This window comes from Camelus ferus, chromosome 24 (assembly GCF_009834535.1).
Source record: "Camelus ferus isolate YT-003-E chromosome 24, BCGSAC_Cfer_1.0, whole genome shotgun sequence".
Lineage (NCBI taxonomy): Eukaryota > Metazoa > Chordata > Mammalia > Artiodactyla > Camelidae > Camelus > Camelus ferus.
This window is the reverse complement of record NC_045719.1, coordinates 828,503-853,093: the sequence shown is the minus strand read 5'-3', so window position 1 is coordinate 853,093 and position 24,591 is coordinate 828,503. Positions and strand designations below refer to the sequence as shown.

The 24,591-nt window shown below is 43.5% G+C and overlaps 1 protein-coding gene across 3 annotated transcripts in view; it reads right to left on the bottom strand.

Moving 5' to 3' along the window:
- Positions 1-24,591, bottom strand: part of SPIRE1 (spire type actin nucleation factor 1) — a 140,935-nt gene that overhangs the window by 29,064 nt on the left and 87,280 nt on the right. For all 3 annotated transcript variants that reach the window (XM_032467188.1, XM_032467189.1, XM_032467190.1), the window contains 5 exons: positions 23,328-23,453; positions 6,777-6,854; positions 4,523-4,687; positions 2,057-2,143; positions 826-955 (listed from right to left, as the gene is read on the bottom strand). In XM_032467188.1, coding sequence (XP_032323079.1) covers positions 826-955; positions 2,057-2,143; positions 4,523-4,687; positions 6,777-6,854; positions 23,328-23,453 — 586 coding nt within the window. The remainder of the gene's footprint in view (positions 1-825; positions 956-2,056; positions 2,144-4,522; positions 4,688-6,776; positions 6,855-23,327; positions 23,454-24,591) is intronic.

Genomic DNA, 24,591 nt, shown 5'->3' with positions numbered 1-24,591 from the left:
GAAACAGAGACCATGGAAAAGGGTGTAATTGCTCAGGGTGAAGTGAGCCCGGGACAGAATCCTGAAGGACCAAGAAAAGCCCGAAAGAGGTAGAAAGAGAGACCAGAGGAGAAAACCAGAAGACGGTGTCACAGAGCCGGTTCCTTCCCTGTTCAGGCGCCACTGCAATCTGTTTTCCTAAAGGAAGTTTCCCTGAGCTCCTTGGGCATCTTTAATCCTACAAATCGGAGGAGAGGTGTGTCAACAAAAATGCTTACGTTTCATAATATGGTCTTGCTATAAACGAAAATCAATGCATGCTTATAAAAATCATTAAATACAATAAACATAAAGGAAGTTAAGTGGTATCAGTAATAATTGATTCTCTCATCAGATAATACCATATCTTTAAGCCACAATTAAGACGAGACATCTGAAGTAAAACTACGCACCTGTCGTTTACATTTCTAAAGCATAGTAACTCACCCATGTTCACATACAGTTTATAAAGTATTTTGACCATAATCCTATTTAATTCCTTAGGTGAAAGCCAGAACAAAGGTGTGGAGGAACTTTTATCCCCCTTCTGCTGATGAGGAAACCGATGCTCAGAGAGGGAAAGACTGTCCTGAAACCACAGTCTGGAGACCGGCAGTCCTTCCCATTACACCATGACACGCTCGTGAATTCTATGAATTTCAAGTATAATCTTCAAGTGTGAGGCTGTGTGAGGGGGATGGGGGGGAAGAAGAGCAAGGAAAGGTGCTCTGCAGGGGGTCGGCCACACGGCAGCGCTGTCTACAAGGGGTGACCCGAGGCCAGGCGAGCACCGAGCAGTCCACTCACCTAACCTGCTGCGTCTGGTCTCCTCTGGGGAGACGGGCCGCAGCTTTCTTTCTGCTTTGATCTCTTCCAGTATCCTTTCATGGAGGCTCCGTGGCCGCGGTGGAGTTGGCTTCAGTTTTCTGGCTGAGACCTTGGGGAAAAGAAGTGGAACAATTAAGACGCTTGAGTAGTTGCCCTTAGTTTTTACTGAAGTCCATTCACACAGTAGAGTATCATGAAATTATATTTTATTGATTACAACACTACTTAGACTATTTTCGAGCAATAGGGAGACTACCAGATTTCACAGTGGGTCAGTCCCACATGCTCAACTAACTTTAAGGAGTCAGTTTTGCCTCAGATATAATCATGTTCTCCATCGGCTACCATGACGGGCAACCAGGTGAGATGCATGCTGTGCGTTACCAGCTGCTATTACTGTTCCTGAGTAAGTCATCACAGCCTCCTTAGGTTATCATCTGCTCTACAGAGGAGGAAACGAAGGCTCAGGGAGGCCGATTAACTTGTTCAGATACGTGACCACCAAACAGTGGAGCTGCTGTGCGGATCCCGGGCTCCTCTGACTCCAAGCTCTCTCTTCCCTCCCGTGACCTACCAGCCTTCGTACCATTCCTTTCAACGTGGCCGTTCCCTTGTCTTAAAAGGGCTCATAAGAGAGATCATTAATTATGCTTTAGACCGAGAAGGAAGCACCTCCCACTCTAGTTACTGAGCCTGAGAGGCTTTGGGAGGCGCTGGCTGTGGAGCCAGGGGGGTCAGAGTAGAGCGGAGGAAACACAAACCAACATTCACACACCAGATCAGAGCACCCCAACTCCACAGCCCCTAGAAAGAACCCTGGCAAAGGGGGCGGTACGGCAGGGTGGACTGACTGTGAAACAGTATCAAAACGACAATTTAATCAAGGTGGAGTATTTGCCCCATAAACACGGTGGGCAGCCCACACCAGGAACTATGTGGCATCATATTTAACCGTTACTCTAGAAGGTACTTGGCCAGATTTTGGCCATAACTCGGGTTGTTTTGAGTTAAAACATCGTAAGATAGCACTGTATTGAGTAATTTTCAGTGTTTTTTGACTTAAGAATGTCATATACACTGGGCTTCAGAACTCTGAGAAGGAAAGCTCCCCGTAAATACTACAGTAAGAGCTGCATCCTGGGGCCGCTCGCCAGAGGAGAAGGCCTCCTGGGGTGCTCTGCAGCCGCAGGGAACATGCCGGACGACATACTGGGTTTAAAGGAGGTCTTGATCTGATGAAGTCCAGGATGATCTCATGAGCACTTTTCTTTAACCGAGGGGGAATGTCACCATTCACCTGAAAGGAGACAAAAAGTGCAAGATTCACGTGACTACAGGATTCTCATTATAAATTCCTGGGTTCAGCTGTTACGTCAAGTATGCCACTTTAAAACTATGGAAGTGTAATCTGGCTCCACCAAGGACACACTTCAAAGCAATAAAGTGGAGAGTTAAGTACTGAGTGATTCAGAGCAGAAGTAACTACGTAGAACTGAGGAAAATCCAAGTCCACTTAGCTCTATCATTTTGGGAAATTACGGTTGAGATACATTTTCCAACAGAGAGTGTCTAAAATGACTATGAATGGAATAAATAATACTACACTGAATTATTTCATAATCCAAAAAGTCTTTTACCTCTTATTTTCATCCTTGTACAAAACCAGGGTAATGAGAAGAAATGGGAACATGATTCACATTCTGGAGACAAACTCAGGCTCTGATCAAGGAGGTCCTGCTACACTCAGAGAATTAGTAAGTAGAAGAGTTTGGCAGAGTCCTGAGGAGGGGGGAGGGAAGAAATAAATCTGAACAGACCTATAACAGGTAAAGAGACCGAATCAGCAATCAAAAACCCCCCAATAAAGAAAAGCCAAGGACCAGAAGACTCCACCGGTGAGTTCAACTCAAACATTTAAAGAAGAGTTAACCCCAGTCCTTCACAAACTATTTCAAAAATTAGAAAACGAGGTAACACTTCCCAATTCATTCTGAGCCCAGCATTACCCTGATACGAAGCCAGACAAAGATGCCACAAGAGAACAGCAGGCCAAATCCCTTCTGAGTAAGAATATAAAATCCTCAACAAAGTACCAGCCAGTAATCCAGCAGGGTAGTAAAAGGATTATACATCACGACCTAGAGGGATTCACCCCATAAACACAAGGGTGGTTTAACACACAGAAACCACTCAGTGCCACATCCACAGAATGAAGCACAAGAACTCAAGATTGTCTTAACTGATGCAGAAAAAGGATTTGACAAAACCCAACACAATTTCGTGATAAAAACACGCTATAAACTTGGACTGGAAAAAAATGTCCTCAGCGTGATCAAGTCATTTATGAAAACCCACAGCCAACATCACACTCAGCAGTGAGGGACTGATTCCTCCCCCTTGATCAGAGATCCAGCAACGCTGGGTGCCTGCTCTCGCAGCACCTGTTAAACAACGAAGTGCAGGTTCCAATCAGGGCATCCAGGTAGGAAAGGGAGAAGCAGAAGTACCTCTCTTCACAGATGATACGAGCATATACGTAAAATAAAGTATCCTAAACAGCACATCGAGAGCACTGTCAGAGCTAACAAACTCAGCAAGAAGAGCAACACAAAGAAGCAACTGTCACCACGTCCCTGTATTTGTAAGGGACACAGTAAACTTGAAAATACATGGCAACGTGAGCTATTGACACACGCAGGTAAAGACCTTCCTAATGAGCAGACATCTGAGCAGAGACCTGGAAAGTCGAGGCAAGTTATGCAGACGTGTGGGAAGAGGCCCCAGGGGGAGGGAACAGCAGAGGCCCCGCTGCAGGGGCACGCGAGGCACTTGTGAGGCAGTGGCAGGGACCACGGTGGCCAGAGGGAAAACCAAGCAGGAAGGTGGTGGAAAGTGAGGTCTAGAGGCAGCCCGGACCAGACCTGGTGGCCAAGGTCAGGAAGTGGAGTTTACTCTGAGTGTGCTGGGAGCGGAAGGTTCCGACAGGGCACCGACATCACCCCGTTCTCACTTAAAGAAGTTTGCTCCGGGCGCTTTAGGGTAGGACAGACTGGAGCGGCAGCAACACTCCGAGTGAGAGGCGGCGGCGGCTTGGAACAGAGGGTATCGGAGGCAGAGGTGGTGAGAGTCAGGTCACGCTGCACAGGCAAAGCTACCAGGCTTCCACTGCTGAGAGTTTAACTCAAGGATTTCACTGTAGTTATTCAAAAAGATTCATGTACAAGGATACTGAAAATAAGCTGCTTACAACTGGACGAGCTGATTAGCTCAATAAACTCTGGTACAGACATAAGCTGGCAAAGACGCAGTCACTTAGAAATGATGATGCTGAACATACAATAACACAGGAAGATGTTTATAATGTGTTAAGTGAAAATAACTGGTTACAAAACAAAGTATTCACCATTAATCCATTTTGTCCAAGTAAAATGTATAGAAAAAAGACTGAAGGTTATATGCCGGCATGTTAGCAAAATTTTTGTCTGGGTTGTGGAATTACACATTTGTAACTCTTCCTCTTTGAGTCGACTGTATTTTCCAACTTTTCTATAATGACCATGTATTACTTTTATGAGAAGAAATAATTTTTAAAACATAATATTAAGAAGAGCATTTTCAACAAATAAGATTATTGAAAAATAACCACGATCCATTAAGAGTTTTCTTTGTTACTTACCATCACTTTTCGCAAAGTGTATCTTCGGGATCGAATGTCATCCATGAGCATCTCATAAGGCGTGAGCTGATACTCGATGGGCAGAGGGTTGTACTGGCGCTCCTGAACCTTCTTAAGTTTCACTCCATTCCGCAAATCCCTCATCACCTGCACCCAGAATCGAGCCTTCAAGAGTCAATGTTGGGGAGACAACCATTAATAAACGTACTAGTTCCTCTAAATAGCTACAGTCATACAGAAAAAATGAAGAGCTTGGATGCTTGGATCACAAAACAATGAGTAAAGCAAACAGAAGCAATTTTTAAAATTAGATTTTAGGATACTGGAAAGCAGGCAGAAAGCCAGCAGAGCACCCACCGGCTTCAACCACAGAGACACCTGCGCGTAAACCGTAACTCGCCTGCTGTGCTAGCCTGCATTCGCGGCCTCAGCTCCTCCTGCCCCCTCGTGTGACACGTTACGTGGCTTTGCTCACTGAACAGGGGCGCATTTCCCACACTTGACTTTGGGTTTGGCTCTGTGACTTGGCTGCCCACTGGAACATGCATGGACATGACCATGACCAGAGGCTTCAGCAGCAGATGCATAATGCTTGTCACTCTGCTCCTGTCACTGCCACGAGAACATCATGCTTGGGCTGGCATGAACCCGCTGATGGGACTACCCAGGAGGAGGGTGGGACGGCATGGAGCCACCCTCTCATGGGCAGACTCGTGAGCTAAATAAATGCTGCTGCACCTTGCAGTGCTCAGTCACACAGCACTGCCGTGACCACAGCTACCTAATACGACCATCTACTGCCATCCGATCTCCAGCAAGCTTCTCTGATTCACTTCTCTGAACCCTGTCTTCCTAGTCAGTTGAAGAAAACGGTACCCTTCACCAACCTGAGAGGATCAGAGCTGCAGTTCTGTACTTGGAAAATGTTCAAAATGACAACTTTTATGTTATTACTATCTTCGCACAAATTATTTAAATATCAGTTTTCTTGTCTACAAACAATAGTAGGCTACTTTGTCTGCTCTTCAAGACAATGAGATACATGTGAAGCATTTACAATAATTTAAAATACATTAAATATGTATATTATTATTATATTTTAACCCGTTTGTTTTCCTGTCTATAAGCTAAGTTATCATATATTCTTAACGTCAGTGAAGAATAAATCAATATGGCATTTAGGTGAAATATCATAGTTTGTTGAAATTAATAAGTGGCTCAAAAAGTGACCTAAATATATTAAAAATCAGGTGATATACTTGTAAGAATTGTCTACATAAAATAACTCATTAAATTTCTCAAAAATATCCTCAAAAACGATTTGTAATTTTAAACAAACGTGTATCATTTCTTATTCCAAAGAGAATTTGAGGAACTTAATATTGTGGCATATCCTTTAGATCATCTTCTAAAATATGACAATCCAAAACAGACTCTAAGATTCTGCCGCTAAAGGCATCCTGACACGACTCCCCAGAACACTCAGATCTCCCTGGGGGATGCTCCAGTCTCAACCTCTCTTACTCATTCCTTTAACACTCAGTTCAAATATTACCTCATTTTGAAAAAAACTGTCTCTTCTCTCGATCTTCTCAGGCTTTAAGAAAACTTGATACGTGAAACTCTGAATTCTCAGAACAGATCAGTTAGGGACGGTTACTCACATCAGAAGCTTCTGCTATAGTCTATGGAAGGATTCAAACAGGCTCTGTGGTGTGCTCAGTTCTTTATACATTGTTGTTTGGCAAAAACTTTACAAATGACTTTTCAGAAGCTAAAGTCACAGTTACATAAAACAATGGACGCACAGATCCACCGCAACCATGTGTCCTTGAACTCAGAACCCTTCGGTTTTGTGAGCGCAGAGAGCCCTGTGCTACTCACTCTGCATCCCAGGGCCCTAATCCAGTGACTACTCAGTGGGTAAATGAGGGGACCACACTATAGTTTCACTAAATCCTGACACAGAGCTTAAACTTCGACTTACACATAAAAGCACGCTAAGGTATTAATATAATTAGAAAGGTCAATATTTTTAAATGCTGAAATTCCCAGAGACATTGCGGGTGGTTCTAATAGAATCAGATACTTTTTTAAAATGGAGAATAGCTATTTCCTCAAATGTAAGACTAGGCATTCAAATTTGTGTAGTATCAATTCATACAACAGTCCTTAAGATAAACCAGCATTTTAAAAAGCATGATACAGTTTCTTCAACACTGAACGCAACAGAGAGAACACCCAGCTATCTCACCCAGTCAGCATTTTTCAGCTCCTCCAGGTCTGTGTTAGACTCATCGCTCTTCTCCATCTCTTGAATCTTCTTCAGATTCTACCAATTAGAATTCAAATAAAACATTTAGGCATAAAATTTCATCAAGCTACCTTCTCAAATTAAAATTTCAAATAGATACCTTCAGATAAAATATAAACAGAAGTGTTTCTGAAGCAGACAGTACAAAAGCTATTCCTCTGTAAAGTTCAGCCAATTTCAGTAAACTAAACTAGACACAGCCCTACAGAGGGGTGAACTGAAACCACTCATTCTAATTTCCTTGTAAGGCCTTGTGGATAAACCTCCGTCACAATATTAATTCACATCTTCTAACATTCCCTTTCCCCCAACCCCCATACTCAGTGCATCATTAATCTCACAGATACGACTTCCTCCCTGTTTTTCTACCTTAAGTCCTCTTCTTCTGTCTCCACGGCAAACCCCTTCATCCAGCAGCATCTTATTTGGCCTGGACTTCTGAAGCAGTCTTGCCCGGGACGCTCTCCACTCCCCCACTGCCTACTCCTGCTCCTCCCCCAGTGGTCAGGTATCAAGTGATGTGACAGGATCACCACTTCTTCAGGGAAGCCTTCCCTTCCTCCGTGAGTAAGTCAGACCTCCCTATTGTACAGTTCAGAGCACCGCACACCTTTCCTCTGTAGCTCTCATCAACACTGCAATTTCACACTTGTTTATGGCTTCCCTCTAGACCTCACGACACGGAATTCTATTCTCAGAAGCTACTCAAGTATTGGCATTTTTGATGCTCAATACATATTTGTCAAGTAATTTAATGAATAAATTTCAATACATACAATGCATTCATTTTTAATTTAATACATGTATATATCGTGAAACGGTTACCACAATAAGGTTAGCTACCACTTCCATCACCTCACATAATTATCTTTTTGTTTTGTAAGAACATATAAGATTTACTCTCTTAGCAACTTTCACCTGTGTAACATGGGGTTGTTAACTACAGTCACCATCACATACCCAGAACTTACTCATCTTACAACTGGAAGTTTGTACCCTTTTAAATTGCATTCATTCAGCATTTGCAATTTGAAGGAAATGCTGAAGGTAAAACATACCACCATCCCTCAGTATCCTTGGGGGATTGTTTCCATGACCAACAGCGGATACTAAAATCTGCAGGTGTTCAAGTCCCACAGTCAGCCCTCTGTGCCTGCCGTTTCACATGCCCAGATCCAGCCAACCCTGGACTGTGTAACAGTGTGTGTATTTACTGAAAAAAGTCCATGTGTAAGTGGATCTGCACCATTCAAACCCATGTTGTTCAAGGTTCAACTATATTTACATATTAATCACAAATTTGAGAAAACAATTCCTACTCACAATAATTCAACCCTAATATATTTTACATTTGCTGAGCCTGTTTGTCTGTTTGCATTTCGACTGAGTTTAAAAGCACTGTCTATACTCAGCCATAAAAAATAATAAAATAATGCCATTTGCAGCAACATGGATGGATTGGGAGATTGTCACTCTAACTGAAGTAAGCCAGAAAGAGAAAGAAAAATACCATACAATATCGCTCATATATGGACTCTAAAAAAAGAAAGACAAACTTATTTACAAAATAGAAACAGACTCACAGACATAGAAAACAAACTTATGGTGACCGGAGGGGAAGAGGGTGGGAAGGGATAAACTGGGAGTTCAAGATTCGCAGATACTAACTGCTATATATAAAACAGATAAACAACAAGTTTACACTGTATAGCACAGGGCACTACATTCAACATCTTACAGTAACTTGTGGTGAAAAAGAATATGAAAATGAATATATGCATGTTCATGTATCACTGAAGCATCGTGCTGTGCACCAGAAGTTGACCCAACATTGTAAACTGACTCTACTTCAATTTAAAAAATATATATATATAAGAGCACCGTATGATGCCTAATTTTATATGAAAATAATGAATACTTACTAATGAAATATTTACAAACAACCTTTTTAGCTTTTCAGATGGATTAATCACCTGCAAAATGAGAATAACACCACTGCTTTGTGTACTCAACAATGTACAGGAATATTAACACAGAAAGAATATAAAATTACTCTGAACTTAAAAGGTGATATAAATAATGCATTATTTCTTCTCTCTCTAGGAAAGAAATTATGGGGGGAAATATTTCTGATTTTCAAAATATGTTTCCACAATTATTTTTAAAAGAAACACCACGTTTCCCGCAGGAGGTGAACTGCGGCTACGCAGTAAGACATGTGCCACCCTAAGTCATGGCTTTGTCTAGGCTCCCCTCTTCCCCACCTGTACAAGAAGATCCCACCATCTACCTCCCCATCAGTGAAACACAGCAGAGGCCTGCATTCATACCCCCCCACCACAGGCACATCCGAGTTCCCCTCTGTGCGGCCCCAGCCCCTTTCCCTGCTCCTCGCCAGAGCCCTCCTCTTCTCCAAGGCTCCAGCTGCAGCAGTCTGCAGAGCAGGGACAAGGGCTAAGCCTTCAGGCAGCCATCATTTAACCCAATCACAACCCATGTTGCGGGGGAAACTGAGGCTCACAGAAGCACGCTAATGTGGCTGCACCCCCAAGGTGACTGATGGAGCAGGCGAGAAGCAGGCAGAAGTGGCACCAGGGACTCAGACATGAGGCACCAGACAGTGAGAAGAGCGGTCCTGCTGGAAATGTACGTGTCCGGACTCCTAGAGGACCCTCAGGAGACAGACGGGTAGCATTCTACTTCACTTTTGCCAGAGTAAGTATTTATGAATTGGTATTACACCAGGGAAAAGAATGGAATCTGTGGCTTGTGCGTGGGCCTTACAGACAATGGGCACTTAGTAGCTGGGGTGACGTCACGTCACAACCTGAGTGACGGTCATCACTGACTGAGTCCGGGCTCCCGGCTCTCTGTCTTTAAGACGCATCAGCTGCCCTGGTGCACACACACCAGTTCTCACGCTCAACCGATCATCCCCAGTGAGAAATGAGGGATTTTAATCTTTGAAAAAAAAAACTCTGATGACTTTAGCCGTAGTCTTCAACCCAAGACCACATCTTCATGAAATATCAAAGTCAGAGCTGAGTGGAGAAGAGACCAAAAAGAAACACATGTTATTTTTTCTGATGACGGTAACCCAGGCTCCATCCCCAAAAGAATTAAAGTACACGTTATTCTCTTGACTAGAAGATTCTTCCCTCCAGTTTTGTTTGTTTGTTTGTTTTTGTTTTTACAGTTAAATAGTGAAAGAAAAGAGAGAGTCGGGAGGTGAACTGCCTCAGGCACCCTAGGACTCTGTCAGGCTCTGTCACCCACCCACCCAAACACTCCACACAGGCAGCTGAGAGGAAGTACCTCTTCTCCTGCTGTCTCTCCCTACTCCCGCCTTAGGGCATTCGTCCCCTCTCCCTAGGATGCTTCACCCAGATACCCATGGGGCTAATTCCCACACAGCCTTCTCGTTCGTTCTTGCTCAGACGTCACCTTCCCGGTGGGGCCTACCCTGACCATCCTGTGCAAACTCCCAGCCCCACACCCTGCCATGAGCAACCCCCGTCTATGACTTTTCCCACAGTCCATCCTGCTTTCTAACAGTCCATATGGTTTGTGTACTATGCGTACTGTCTGCCTCTCCCTGCTGGATTCCAAGCTTCATGAGGGAGTAGCTTTGGTCTGCTCTGCTGGGGCTCTTCAAATCTCTAGAGCAGTGCCCTGCACTCAGTAGGTGTTTAGTAAACATTTGCTGAAAAAGTGAATTAAGATACTTTCAAATGAGAATGTTCAACACTTAAATCTTTTCAATAGCTCTTATCGAGTCAACTTTAATAAGAGGAAGCTCAATCAAAAGGAAAATTATCCAGAGGACAATCTGTATTTTCTTCTCTAAATTCAGAATCCCCTGAAGGGATGGGACAGTATTTCCCGTCACCTAAAGGCTGCTCCCAGAGTCAGCACTATATTGTTTACCCAATGATCTATAAACCAAAGATAATGGAAAACACTGTAAACACGATGGAGAAACTCATCTTTACAAGCTTGTGTTGTTTTTTTTTTTTTAAATTCCAATGATTTTTAGGTCCTTTCACGATCAAAACAAGAGAAAGCAATACAAATGTACGGAGACAGCAGGAGATGCGAAGTCTTCGGCAACTTGGAAGTATCTATCTTTTTTCTTGATTCCTACGGTTGCTACCAAAAAGCTGATTAGAGTAGGTCTCCGAATTGCTCCTTCTGCTTCCATTTCTCCCTCCGTTAGTTTGTCTTCTTAATCCCCCATGATGGGTTCCCAGGGCCTGTGCTGTAACCCTCACACTGGAGTACCTTAAGTACTTCTGGGGAACTCGGTCCAACTCTGGGAGAGGTACATGCCAGGGAGCAGGGAGCACTCACAACAACAAATAAACAACACATCTTTCTGGAGATAACTTTCCTGGATGCTCTGCGAGCTACCCAGGCCCACACCTTACCCCCACCCCGACTCCCAATAAAGTTCTCTTCCACCGGCTACTGGGGGCTGTCATAGCCCAGCCCCGTCCTAGCAGCTGCACTCAGAGAAGGCAGCTGCCCTGCAAGCTTAGGCTCTCCTCCAGGTGGCCCACTACCAGTCACACAGGTCAGGCCCCTGGCCTCGGCCTCGACGCGGCACACCTCGGAAGGGCCATCCCAGGTTCTGAGCTCCCTTCGCGATCACCTGAGGCAGCCTGCCGCACCTGCATCATAGGTAACCTTTCCCTCACCCCTTACAGGTGCTCCCCAGAGTAACCCCCAATAACCTCCTGAATTCAAACTTTACCCCAGAGTCTATTTCCTGGAGAGTAAATTAATCTACAGATGGAACATTTGAAAAATAAAACGAGACGTAGATATTTAAAACAAAATTTACATGAATTTTAAAGGGAGAATTCACTCTTTCAAAGATATTTTGACTTGTACGGAACTACATGATCCCTCTGTGGCCATCTGTTGTTTTCCCAGAAACCCTTCCCCTCCTTCCCATCAGATAACAGTCCTTCTCTCTTTGGGGACGCACATCCCGCGCCTTCAGCAGGGCTGACTGCTTCCTAGCCCCTCACCGCCAGTCACGGGGTGAGGACGCCACCTTGACCAGGCAGCGCAGCCTACCTCCCACCCACAGTGACCGGTTCCCAAGTGGGTAACCTGACTCCCTGTCTTCCTCCAAGACCTCTTGTCTCCGTTAACTAAAAAACTTTCTGCTAGAGTTACTGAACTGAGAAAATGTGTGATTTGGGCTGCAGACTGTCAATTTAGCTGCCTTTAGTAGGAGCCTGTCCAGGGATGTTGAGTGAGAAAGCCGATCCTGGTCGCGGCCTGTGGGATGCTGGGTCCTGCTGTGCCCGCAGCAGCAGTGCCCTGCCATTCCCAAATGAGGGGCCATATGTTCCTGCCCACTCCACCTGTGATAATTCCAGTGGATTTCTGTCACTTGCAATGGAAAGAATTGTGATTCACTACGTCCCTTTACTCCAGAAATACGAGCTCATGCTTCCACGTCTCAGGGGGCCTGGTGGAAGGGTGTGCGGAGCACATGGCCCTTTCCCACCCAACCTCAACTGCTCCCATCCTCCGACACACCCTGACGGATGTAGCCAGGATGGCCTCACTGTTAAGACTTCATACATCTCTTTCTTACTTGGACTGTGACAACATCCCTGTCTCCCTGCCACTGAGAAAAACTATCTGCTGCTTATAATCCTGAAGATGATTCACTGAATGGCCCGAGAATTTCACGTTTCTTTATGTTTCTGAACAGTAAGCAGCACAAACCATAGCTCAGATACTGCCCAGCTGTGTGACTCTGGACAGCACATCACTGCTCGAGTCTCCAGTTTGACTTTCTCATCTGTAAAATGTATAGACTAATGAATACCTTTTGGATTTTGTTAACATTACATAAAATAACACAGAAGAAACACACATGCAGCCTGGCTCATATGAAGCAGACTGGCAGGTGTGAGTCATTTGGTATTTACTTAGTAGGTATTAGTTCCTGTAAGCCAATGAGTTATCTACGAGAATTTGATTGTAAACACTTCCATGCAATTAGAAAACCATTTCTTTTACCAAATGAGACCTTTTTAGCCTCATCATGAAGTAAAAGTCCTGACTCAGCAATAAATCAGTGCAAAGTAGCTGAGAGCCTATAAATACTATAACTGAACAAGCTTGGATAAATACGCAAGTAGAAATCTCAGGTTTTTCTAGTTTTAGAGACACACTTCCATCAGTTATATTCCAGCTTCTGCATAAAATTTTTTTTCCCTTTTTTGCCTGCACAAATGTAGTAACAGATGCCAGCCTGTGCTGGGAATATGGAGAGAAAGTTCTAACTGACAGCGTCCACATGGCAGCTAACTCTCCCTGTTTCTGACGTAACCATTCTCAAGCTACAGTTAGAATCGCTCTATGCCAACATTTTTAGTTCCCGGCATCTTAAAAGAATAAATAAAATCTACTCTGTGAATCCCAAGTACATTAAATGCTCAGAGAGTAATTTTAATTTATTTGCATAGATTCAACATCAGCTCACATACAAAAGTCTCTTTTTAGGTTAAACCACCCTTACAAATACATTCATATATTAAAATAAGATTTTAATATCAGCATTTTAATGATCACCATTTTCCTCCATATTGCTACCCATTTTAAACTACTTATTTAATGGTATTCCCTGTATAATGCGTACATATTTCAATCAGAAACTTTTAAATGTATAAAAAGGAGTATGTTTCAATAATTCCTTGAACAAACCTTTTTTACTCACTTAAAATATTCTAACATACTTTCAAAGAAATTACTTACATAGACTATTAAATACATTTCACAAGTAACCAAGTCACTAATATAAACATTGCATGTGATAAATAGAACATACATATTAGCCTCACAGAGTAAGAGTCATGATGTCCTTCCTAACTCAGATACTTTTATCACAGAAAAGCAGGAAAAAGGACTTCATCATCATATTTACCAGCCCCAAATTAACATTTTGGAAATTAGAGCACAAAAAAGCCCCCAAGGAGTTGCAGCAGTTCTTCTGACAAATGGAAAGCTCCCATGTATATTAAAGAGCTAATGGCTAATCATAAAAGGATACGAGTTACATTTTCATCAAGTTCTATGGCACTGTGGGGTTTTTTTTTCAACCTTTATTTATTGAACAAGTATTTATTAATTGCTTACTGCACTGCACACAGTTTGGGGCACTCCATAAACAGTTGTAAGCTAGACAGAAAAAGCCTCTTCTCTCATGGGACGTACGCCGCTGTGTGTGGGTGAGGGAGAAAATGAGCCCCTCCGCTTGGAGACCGTGGATGGCACCCTTCCCGCTGTGCTGCTCGCTGCTAATCTGCGTGTCTGTTCTTACTTGCTGGGATGCTCGCATGCTGTTTAGTCAAGCGGAAGGAACAAAGGTGGAACGAGGTAAGGGAAGAACGGAACAGGCGGAAGTGGAGACTGCGACAACAGACAACTCCCTGAGCAAGTCTGCTGCAGACAAGAATGGAGAACAAGGCAGTACACGGAGGGCAACACGCTGTGCACAAAGTCTTCCTTAGGATGTGTGAATGTTAATAGACGTGAAAAGTCCGAAATCTGTCAAGATACTCATGACAGTTTTAGTTTCCTTAGTAATTTCCGACTGTTAAAGATTTAAACTAACAGAATTTTTAGAGCCAGTTAAAGTCATAAATGGACAACGACATTGATGCATATGGTCAGCAGATTTGATGCTCGGGGAATTCTCTGGCACTTTCTTAAAGATGTAACGTGTCCCTGCTCCCAGAGGGGTGGGACAGGGAGAAGACATGAGAGAAAGTCAGAGCATAAACTTCTACGAAAAATATGAAAATGTTAAGATACTAAACTATAAATTGCCTATTCTGTACAGTTTAATTCAAATTTATATGGGTCACTGTGGAAATTAGAAAAAGTAAAGATGAAGTCATCAAAATGAGGGAATTCATCTCTAGGTTCTAGGAAAGGAATATTGCTCCTCTATTCTCCCAATATACTTATACACCCACACACATACACACATGCAGGCTGAGTGTCTAGTGACCATCTCTCCCCAAGTAGCTGGACTCACAGTATCTCCCTAAAGACATCTATCTGCCCATTCAGTTTTTATACTCAACAATTTTCACAAACTATAAACATGCAGTGATAATCATTATAAAACACTCATTAAAATGTAAGACACAACATTTACAAATTATATCACAAAAGCTGTTTTCCTAATGAATGAATACAAATCAGTAAGAAAGACCAAGACCATTAGAAAAATGGGCAAAGAATATGAATAGGCAGTTGACAAATACAACAGCCCTTAAGGGTATGAAAAGGCACCCAATCTCATTCATAGTAAAGAAAACGTAAACTAAAACTATGAGATACAAATTTTCACTTATCACTTAGGAAACACATTGTGAAGATGCAGAAAAAGTAGACACTTAAATTTCCATCGAAAGTATCAATTAGTAAACCACTATGAAGGACAATCTCATGGTATCTTATGAAAATTATAAATGCACAACTCCTCTGACCCGGCAACTCTACTCTTGGGAATTTATCTCACATATGTGATCACACCCAAGAAAGACAGGTTAAAAACTATCCATTGCAGCATTGTAAACAGCAAAAGATTGGAAGTGACTTACTCGTTGTCAGCAGAGGACTGATCAGACCAGTAACAGTACCTCCGCATGACAGACTATCATGGAGACACGAGAGATGCAGACACTACCCACTGACATGAGTGATCTTCCAGACGTATTACTAAATGAAAAAAGCAAGGTTTAGAACAGTGTAGAACAGGGAAGAAAAACACTGGCATGTTTTTGTTAGTTACACATAAGCTACCTCTTCAAGGAAAGAGAAGACATGAACAGTACCCGCTGCCTGTGGGAGAGACACCGAATGGCCTGGGGACAGAAGCAGAGGTGCATGGCGCATGGCAGTACTTCCGCACTCCAGGAGTTTGACGTGTGAATTTTATCTGATATAATAAAGTTCATTAAATTCAGAGTCACAGGACCTGAAAGGCAGAAGAGTTCTGACGTGTTATTTTACAAAAAAGATTCTTCTGAAGCATTTTAGCAGGGGGAAGGGACAAAGCAAAGAAATCTAAGGGCAGAGAGGGTCATTTCACTACTGCTGGAAGGTGAGTGCTCTGCACGTTTACTGACACTCACAAAAGAACAAATCAAAGAGAAAAAAGATTTTGACAAGGGCCTTAAAAAGTTACAAACGATAGGTGATCGAATTAAAATGAACAAATGGCAACCTTACAGACAGACATCTGATGGTAGATTTCTTTCTTTCAAAAAATATGTTCAGCACTTGGAGGAACAGAAATCTGTTTTAGCACTAGGAAGAAACTTCCAGTTAAGTTAAATGTCATCGCAGTTTTATTATTAGAGATGCTGGGAGCAGACATGAGAGGGACAGGGAGGGAATATGAGAAAGCTAATTAAAGTATACATCAATATGTGAGTGAGACAGAGGTCCTGTGGCTTTGCTTGTAAGTGCATTTCATTCAAGCAGAAGACAGCCTGAAGTCATGTCACAAGCAGATATCTTCAGAGTCAATGTGTTAATTACCAATAGCACCACAACACAGGTGGATTTGGTTACTGGCTGTTAAGAGACACTTGGGTGGGAAATATTTACATTCGATTTTTTTTCAACCAATTGCAGGTTATAAAATATGGTTATTTGATTTAAGGAACAGACAAAAGATAATTTCATAACAGCCTAATCAATTCCAAAAAGTTTCCCCCCCCAGCAACAGAAGGTACTTTATATATACATTTTATATACATATAGTATACTCCATTTTAAGTAAAATATTTTAGTAATATCTTATGTAAGATTAACTGAGCTCAAAGATGTCTTCAAAAAACCATGATTCTTGTATGAGGCTAACTGAAACAAAAATGTCAATCACTTAATAAAAAGAATGAGACACCAGGGATTATAAATGTTTAACAATTATAAATTATTTTAGCTCAGAGCTGCTGCTGAGGGTTTTGGGTCTCTTTCCCCAAAGTATGTAAGTTTCCTTAGAGTGTAAATCTTTGAAAAATTAATAAAAACCAAGCAGTTCAGTCTCAACCTTACTCCCGAGGTCCCCCCGGGCACAGGCTGAATGTGAGGGGATGGCTGTAAACAACTTAAGGCTGATTCTTTTTGCTCCATTTCTTCTCGAATGTTCATGTGTTAAACTTTCAGGAAAATCCAACTCTAGAATCAAAATGTGACATTCATTAGGTTAAAAAAAGTCTCATTAATGAAGAGACCTAGGGTTGCCCTAAGCTGAGGAAGCAGCAAGGGGAACACACCTGAAAAGACGACAGGAGACACTGCTCTTGGCCTAACTCTCTGACGGGGTTGGCAGCATAAACACGGCCCTGTCCTGGAGAAGGCGCAGTCAGTGAGGGGACACACGTAAACGACAATTCCGACAGAGCGTGCTGAGTGACAGGAGCCAGGGCAGAATGCTCTGTGAATGAACACAGAGAAGGAAGAAATTAACTTTGATCAGCAAAAGCATTTCAGAATAGTGGACATTTGAGTTAGGTCTTAAGAATAAGTAAGCATTTTCTAACTGAGAGAAGAGAGGAAAAGGACATTTCAGTGGGTGCAGAGGCCCTAGGCAATCGGGGACTGGAGGAAGGGAAGACATGCACGTGTGGGGAGGCAGGTCAGATCGGGGTCCAACTGTAAACAGTCCCTACGTCATGCTCAGGGGTCTAAACCTCCCGCCCACAAGTATGAAGGCGTCAACAACATCTTTACGCAGGGACGTAATGCTGGTGGACAGACCGCCTGTGAAAAGGGCAACAGCGTCAGGAAGCTTGCCACAGCTCAGGCAGGAGAGGCCAGGCCACTGCAGGAGGAAGGCACCGGAAGTGAGGACACGAAGGAGGCTCTGCCCTCGGGAGACAAGGCAGGAGTGTCAGGGGACCAAGATTCATGGCAAGTGGTGAGAAATCAGACCTACAACATCTGAACCTGAACAGGTTCTCTAAGTCATTCACACTGACCAAGTATTTACAAAGCACTGGTACACTGGGGACACACAGTGAGTTAGAGAGAAAAGGTCTCTAGCCTCAATGAGAATATATCCTAGTGGCAGACACCAAGGAGTCAGGAGAGACCAGCTAGACAACCAGAGGCTGGTGGCTGCCAGGGAGGAAGTACACAGCGTACTGCGACTGTAAGAAAAGGCCGAGTCTGATAAATACGCTAGCGTGTTTAGGGGAGGCCCCAGACATCCCTTCTGCTGAGGACTGAAGGATGCAAGGGAAGAACCACACCTGAGAGGGTGAATGAACCCAGAATTTGTAAGAGGAGTTAAGGAAACTAAATCCGCAAGCCCCACAGGTGCCGGCACACTTGAGAAGAGATCAAAGCTCCTCAGAGTCGGAAAATCAGCAGTCCACACCCGCAGGGCCTGGCCTGAGGCACCCGGGACGGCTCCACTGCTTCAGACGCCTCCTCCCGCAGAGAGCACAGCACCTGGGTGCTCTGCCTTCATTCTGGGCGTGTTTGCATGTCTGATACAGGAAACTGCAAGGGGAGAGGGAGTTTTCATCTCCCGACAGAAATTACGGCTTTAAAAACCTTTCACACGCCTTATAATCTGGAGTCTCGCTGCAGCGACGTGAACATGGTTTCCCCGCGCTCAGTTCTTGTGACCGTTCATCCACTTACAGCTAATGTTACTGTGTTATGAATTTCTTCTTTGCAGGGGTTTTTACCATTAGACTTTGAAATACAGAAGTTGAGTCCATACTGATACCAGCTCAATGCTGACAACCTGTGCTTTCTATAAAATCTACAGCACTGAGCAGCCTTCCTATAAACTCCATCTCAAATGTAAAATGTATCATAAAACAGCATGACACATAATACGAAATAGTACACAACAAGAGGAAATTTTACTGGGAATGCAGTTAAAATGCAGTTTAAAATATTTATCTGCATACATTTTGCTTACACAAAACAAGACTGGCACAAAAATGAGGAAAATCTTGGTGAATGAACAGAACAAAGATTTAGCCACATGAATTACACTTTTCTGCAGAGAATTTTATGACTTAACGCACAGTTAGCATGTCTAATTGCCCCCTCTTCCCTCTTTAAAGACAACTGAACAGAAATCTAGCAAAGGCTATGTGACTTAAGCAGTCACATGAATGACTGGGAGAATGTGATTCACCAACAGCAAAGGGGCTTTGAAAAACTGACCAACGTTGATATACATATTTTAAATATAATGTAAATGAAAAGAAGTGGTTTATTTGCTTAAATTAAAAAAGGATTCTTCTTAAAAGACAGATTTTTTAAAACAGTGTACTTCTCTGATCCATCAAGTTTTTTCTACAGTTACACCTCTGCTGTGAAACAACGTACCCCTGGAGGACAGGGGTGAGGCCCCCACACACTCTCAACATGGAGACACAAACGGCTCCAGCATGCTAGGGACAGACGGAATCAACCGACTTCCTAGTCTTAGGATTGTTCCTGAGGTTTAAATGAAGCAAGCAACAGAGTCTGCTTTCTACCCACAGGGCGTACAGTACAGGAGAGCAGCAGGAATTACCGTCTGAGGGACTAAAGAGTAATTTCACTTAATAATAGCAAAACCAGGATGACCAAAAACTACCTAGACAAAAACAAACTAAAGCACACCACCACTGATACAATTTCTTCTTTTCCCATAAAATAATTCACACAAGCTAAATTCTCCACTCCGCCCTAGCCAGTCGGGGGGTTGGGGGGGGGGATTTGGGCTGTGGTGGGTCACCGGCAGCAGGGCACAAGCTGTCTCTTTCACACAGCCTGATGCACTAAATGGATTGCTCAGATGGCCCCTCCAGCTACACTACGTGCAAGGATATCACATTGCTTACGAGACGCAAGAGTATGTACTTACTTTCAAGGATATCAAATGGCCTTTGAGATACAATAACAGCAGGCCCATCCAAATCTCCCCTATCATTTGGAGAACAACCTCATTCCTTGTGTAAGAACAAAATCATCACATTATGAAAAGAGATCAGAATGAAAATGAATTTGCTTTCTAAATAAATAAATGATGAACTATAAGACCCTGTACTCTGTAAAGTAGGTAGGTCTAGTAAATGCAATGACCACTTTATAAAACAACTGTAACACTTGGAAACAGATTACGGGTTTCATATTTTAATAAACTGTCAGTAGAGCATATAAGAAATGTAATATAATTAAAGTACTTTTGGTCTCCCAAATCAAGAACACTATCAGCAGCTGAGCTCAAATGTCCTGATACTAAGATTGTACCCTAATTTTATACACACAAACACAGAAACACAAAGTTGTCCAAAGCATCACTGATACTCAGATAATCAATCAACTTGTATTAGAGTTTATTACTTTGAAAATTCCAACTGATATATACTAACTCACAAGTATAGAAGATTGACTTTTAAAATGCGTATTTTGAGATCTTCAGAAAAGTTACCAAATTAGCAGAGTTTTTATTATTAGTGTGAATTTAGCACTCTTGAGAATACGTTAAAGGTTAAATCAGCTAACATTCACATGTGAACTAATATGTATGAAAACCTTCTATAATTTCAAGAAGCTGCATACATTGAAGAGGAAAAGGAAATCCATTTGGACCCTCTAAGACTTTATTCCTAAAACCTCAGTATTGACAGAAAATTTATATGGCATAAAATCCGTAATTAAATGACAGAATATTCTTGTATCAGGATTTTCACATATTTTATGGCTTGCCTTCAAGACTCACTATTACATGAATTTTTATGTGTAAACTTAAAGAATGGACAGAGCACTCAAAGACCTCATTTATACCCCCATAAAACTTCTTGTATTTACTAGAAGTTCTTGGCCAAAATATTTCTAATAGTCAGAAATGCTTTCAAAACTGCCTTCTTTCAACCAGAAGAAAACCATCCAAGTTCCGAAAAAACAGACATAATGCATTAAGTATTTCAGTTTAACCAACATTTCTAGACTGTTTCCTATGTGTGCACACTGCAATAAGAGTCATTAATACGAAGATGATTTAAAACACATTTATCTCAAGAAGAATTTGGTACAGTCGTGAATAAAAAGTTCAAAGAAATAAGCAAATAGCTACCATGGAGTATGAGAAGCAAGACTGAAGGATGTGCAAGATACAGAGAAAGTGAAGGGCACAGACTCTGGGGTGGAGGGGGGCCGTGAGAACTTGACAGAGGAGGCAGCTTGTGAGCAGGGCAGGGTGAGTAAACAGCAGCTCACCCAGCAGAAAGGCGAGGGGAAGGGCCAGGTAGAAAGAGTAGGACGTGCTGGGTCACAGACAGACAAGCACCAGATACTCAGAAACTGCAAGTAGTTCTGATTGGATAGTGCACAACGCAAAGAAGACAGAGGTGACAAGGAGAATAAAAACAAGCAGGTGAAATGCCACGAAGGCCTCGTGTGCAAAACAATGGACTTTAACTTCACTCTATGGGCAAGCCTCCTGTGTTGAGCTGCCAGGTGTCCAGCGGTCAGGAAGGACGAGGCAAAGCGAAAGCAATGGTCACGTCTTCTTGCCTCACTGCGACAGCGCCAACAAGAGGCCACCAAGCATGTGCTGCTCCCGTTCCGCTCACCTTCAGAATGACACTGCACGACAGTGCAGGGGGAAACCTTGTCACTGCGGAAGAGTGCTGGCCAACAGTCCCCCGACACACGTCACGGGCCTGGGAGCGGGCGGGGCAAGCAGGATAGCAGGTGCCCCCACCAAGGTCCTGCAAGTGGAGGCACCTGTGCAAGGGCCGCAGGCGTGCGTGTGCACATGGCCTGCTGGTGAAGCGCTCCAAGTCCACGGGGTCCCCTCCAGAAAAGCAGAGTGCGGCATGCCAGTCCCGGGTGGGGAGGGCAGCTGGCCCTCGTGAGGCCTGCCAGGGAAAGCCAGCCTCCAGCCAGGCCTGGAAGATGACATAGCGGTCTGGCCCTGGAGCCGGACCCCTCAAGGTAGATCTGTCGTCTGCAAAAAACCTCTCGTTGACAAAGTAGAAGATGAATCGGACAGAGAATTTACAGTGAGGAGACCAGCAGGCGGCTGGGGTAATAATCTAGGTTGGACATGTGGGCCTGAACTCCTGGCAAAGTGACTAAACCTCATCCATGTAGGACAAGGAGTGAATCCCAGAAGGGCTGACAAACTGGCAGACGATGGGGGGGGGGGCAGTTCAGGTGGCAGAGAGGGGAGGCACTCAAAGTGCAGGGGGACAGGAGATGAGGGATGAGAGTCCATGACTTCCAGGGCAGAAGGATGGCGGGTCATCAGGAGGACGAAGCTGTGCTCAGAAGCAGAGTGCAGAAGGAGAGGAGAGTCAAGGACACAGGCTACAGTCTCTTTTTACCGAACACATCAGTCAGGATGACGGCAGTGACAGCAGCTTCTGGAATCACAGAAGCGGGTGGCAGGGGCTTTGGAACAGGTATGAAGAGCCACTGTTCAGAAGCATCAGAGACAGTACATCACCAGCCCACTCAGTCCAGAGACAGGAGGCTGAGCAGGACAGAGCCGCTGCCCCCAAGGGGCAAGCAAGAGAAAGTGCTGCCCCTGGGGAGCAGGCGTCCCAAGAAGAGCCCAGGGGTGCTGAGTCCTTCTTCTTAAAAGCGGAGCAGAGCTTCTAGGCAGAAGAATGGAAAAGGCTGAGAAGAGATCAGCAAAGTAAGGAACTAGAGCAGGGAAACAGGACAGAACTAGAACCTATGAAGACCTAGATGTGGCTGGTGCCAGAGATGACAGGGTGACACATGGCTGGAACCCTGACCTTCAGGTCCCCACCTTGGCCAAGGCCTGGCCGGTCTCTGTGGGCATCACCAGAGCTACCAATGGTTCCAAACACTCGTGTTCTTTTACTCCACTTGTGAGGCTACTATTTAAAAACACTTTTATTTAAATAAATAATCTCTTCCTGAGAATGTGTTTGGCAAAGCAAAGTTTCCACTGAGTGCAAAAACAAAATTTTAAGCTCCCTAAAATAGATAAAATATTTACTAATAGTTTTCTTTAAGCTCAGAAGTGGAAGCACTTTAAGAACTCACTTAGCTTACTCTAACCCCACAAGACCATACTTACACCCTAAAAATACCACTAGCCTCTCTGAAGGAGGCAATCTCAGTTCCAACGAGATGGGGAAGATAATTACAACCGTTAAAAGCACTCTTTTCTAATATTTACCAAACTTTTTTTCAATAGAGGTACTCGGGATTGAACTCATGTATGCTAAGCCCACGCTCTACCACGGAGTGATACCCTCCCCACAAAAAATCTTTGTTTTATAAGATGGATTCACACAGTAATAAAGGATAGATGTACTTCTGCCTAAGTTGCTTCTCTCCTGAATGACTTTCAGCACAGAAGGACGGAAATAAATACTTCACAAAATACAATGGGCAATGTTGAAAATTCAGGTTTCTCCTTCACAGGCCAATCCACAGGAAAGCAGTAGCACTCACCTCTTTTGCACTCTTAATTTTAGTCAGAAACGTATGCAGCTCCATTGTCTCTGCAAACAGTGCGCGACATACCGCCTGGTAATGACTGGGTGCCTCTGACTCAGCCGGCAGGTGAGCAGCACATAACTACGGGAGAGGAAAATAATGGTGCCTGTTTATTACTTGTGCGGCTTTTGTACCTGGAAAACAGACACATCCAGTATATTTGTATTTTCACATCAGACAGGAAGGCAAATCCACCACTCCCATCACCCAAGGCTTAATGCACCACAAGACCAGCAGCAGAGCTCACACAACTACATGGAAAGAGTGGTCCACTAGCTAACAAACGCCCAATAGCCCAGGTAAGCTTCCTAGAACTGGTTAGCTTCTATTTGAAAGTGACAGGACACGTGGAAAGTTTGGGTTGGGAGTAGAAAGGGAACTACCAGTCACTGAGTACCGATCATAACCCAGGTATCTTAACAGCTTCCATTCACAGAGTAAGTACCCTGCCAGGCACTGCATTTGACGTGTTGTGTGCACAGCATAACTATCATTCACTCTTCAGTGTAACCCTACATTAGCCCCATTTCATAGCAAAGAAGGCTGAAGAGGAGTCAAAGGACTGGTCCAGTCATAAAGCTGACATGAGGGAGGAGGAGAACTCAGCGCAGTCCTCTTGGGTTCTAAAGCCTAGCCTCATTCTCATACACGTTCAATTGTATAATCTAGGAAAAAGGCTGTCAGGAAGACACACGGACCGCTGGGAAGATACCTCAGCAGCAGACGGAGAGCAGGGGAAAGAGAGCAGAGGGCAACTGGTGACACCTCCAGCCCTAATGCCCTTCACTATGCACAGCCCACAGTCCCCACAGAACTACTTGTGGGTACAAGATGCAATTTAACATCGTGCACAGTAATTTAGGAAAATCAAACACAATTTACTAGGATGGAAACACATCCTATTAGGAGCCTAGGGCATGGGAATAATTTTATCGTTTTATAAAATTATAATTTTGGATCCCTGTAGAATGGTTATGTTTTGAGGTACTTCCTTTGCAGGTCAGAAAGCAGCGGCGTAATATATTTAAAATAATGAAAGGCAAAAGCCTACAACCAAGAATACTCTGCCCAGCAAGGCTACCATTCAGATTTAATGGAGAAATCAAAAGCTTCACAGGCAAGAAAAAGCTAAAAGAATGCTGCACCACCAAACCACCCGCACAACAAACGCTAAAGGAACTTCTCTAGTGGAAAAGAAAAGGCCACAACTAGAAGCAAG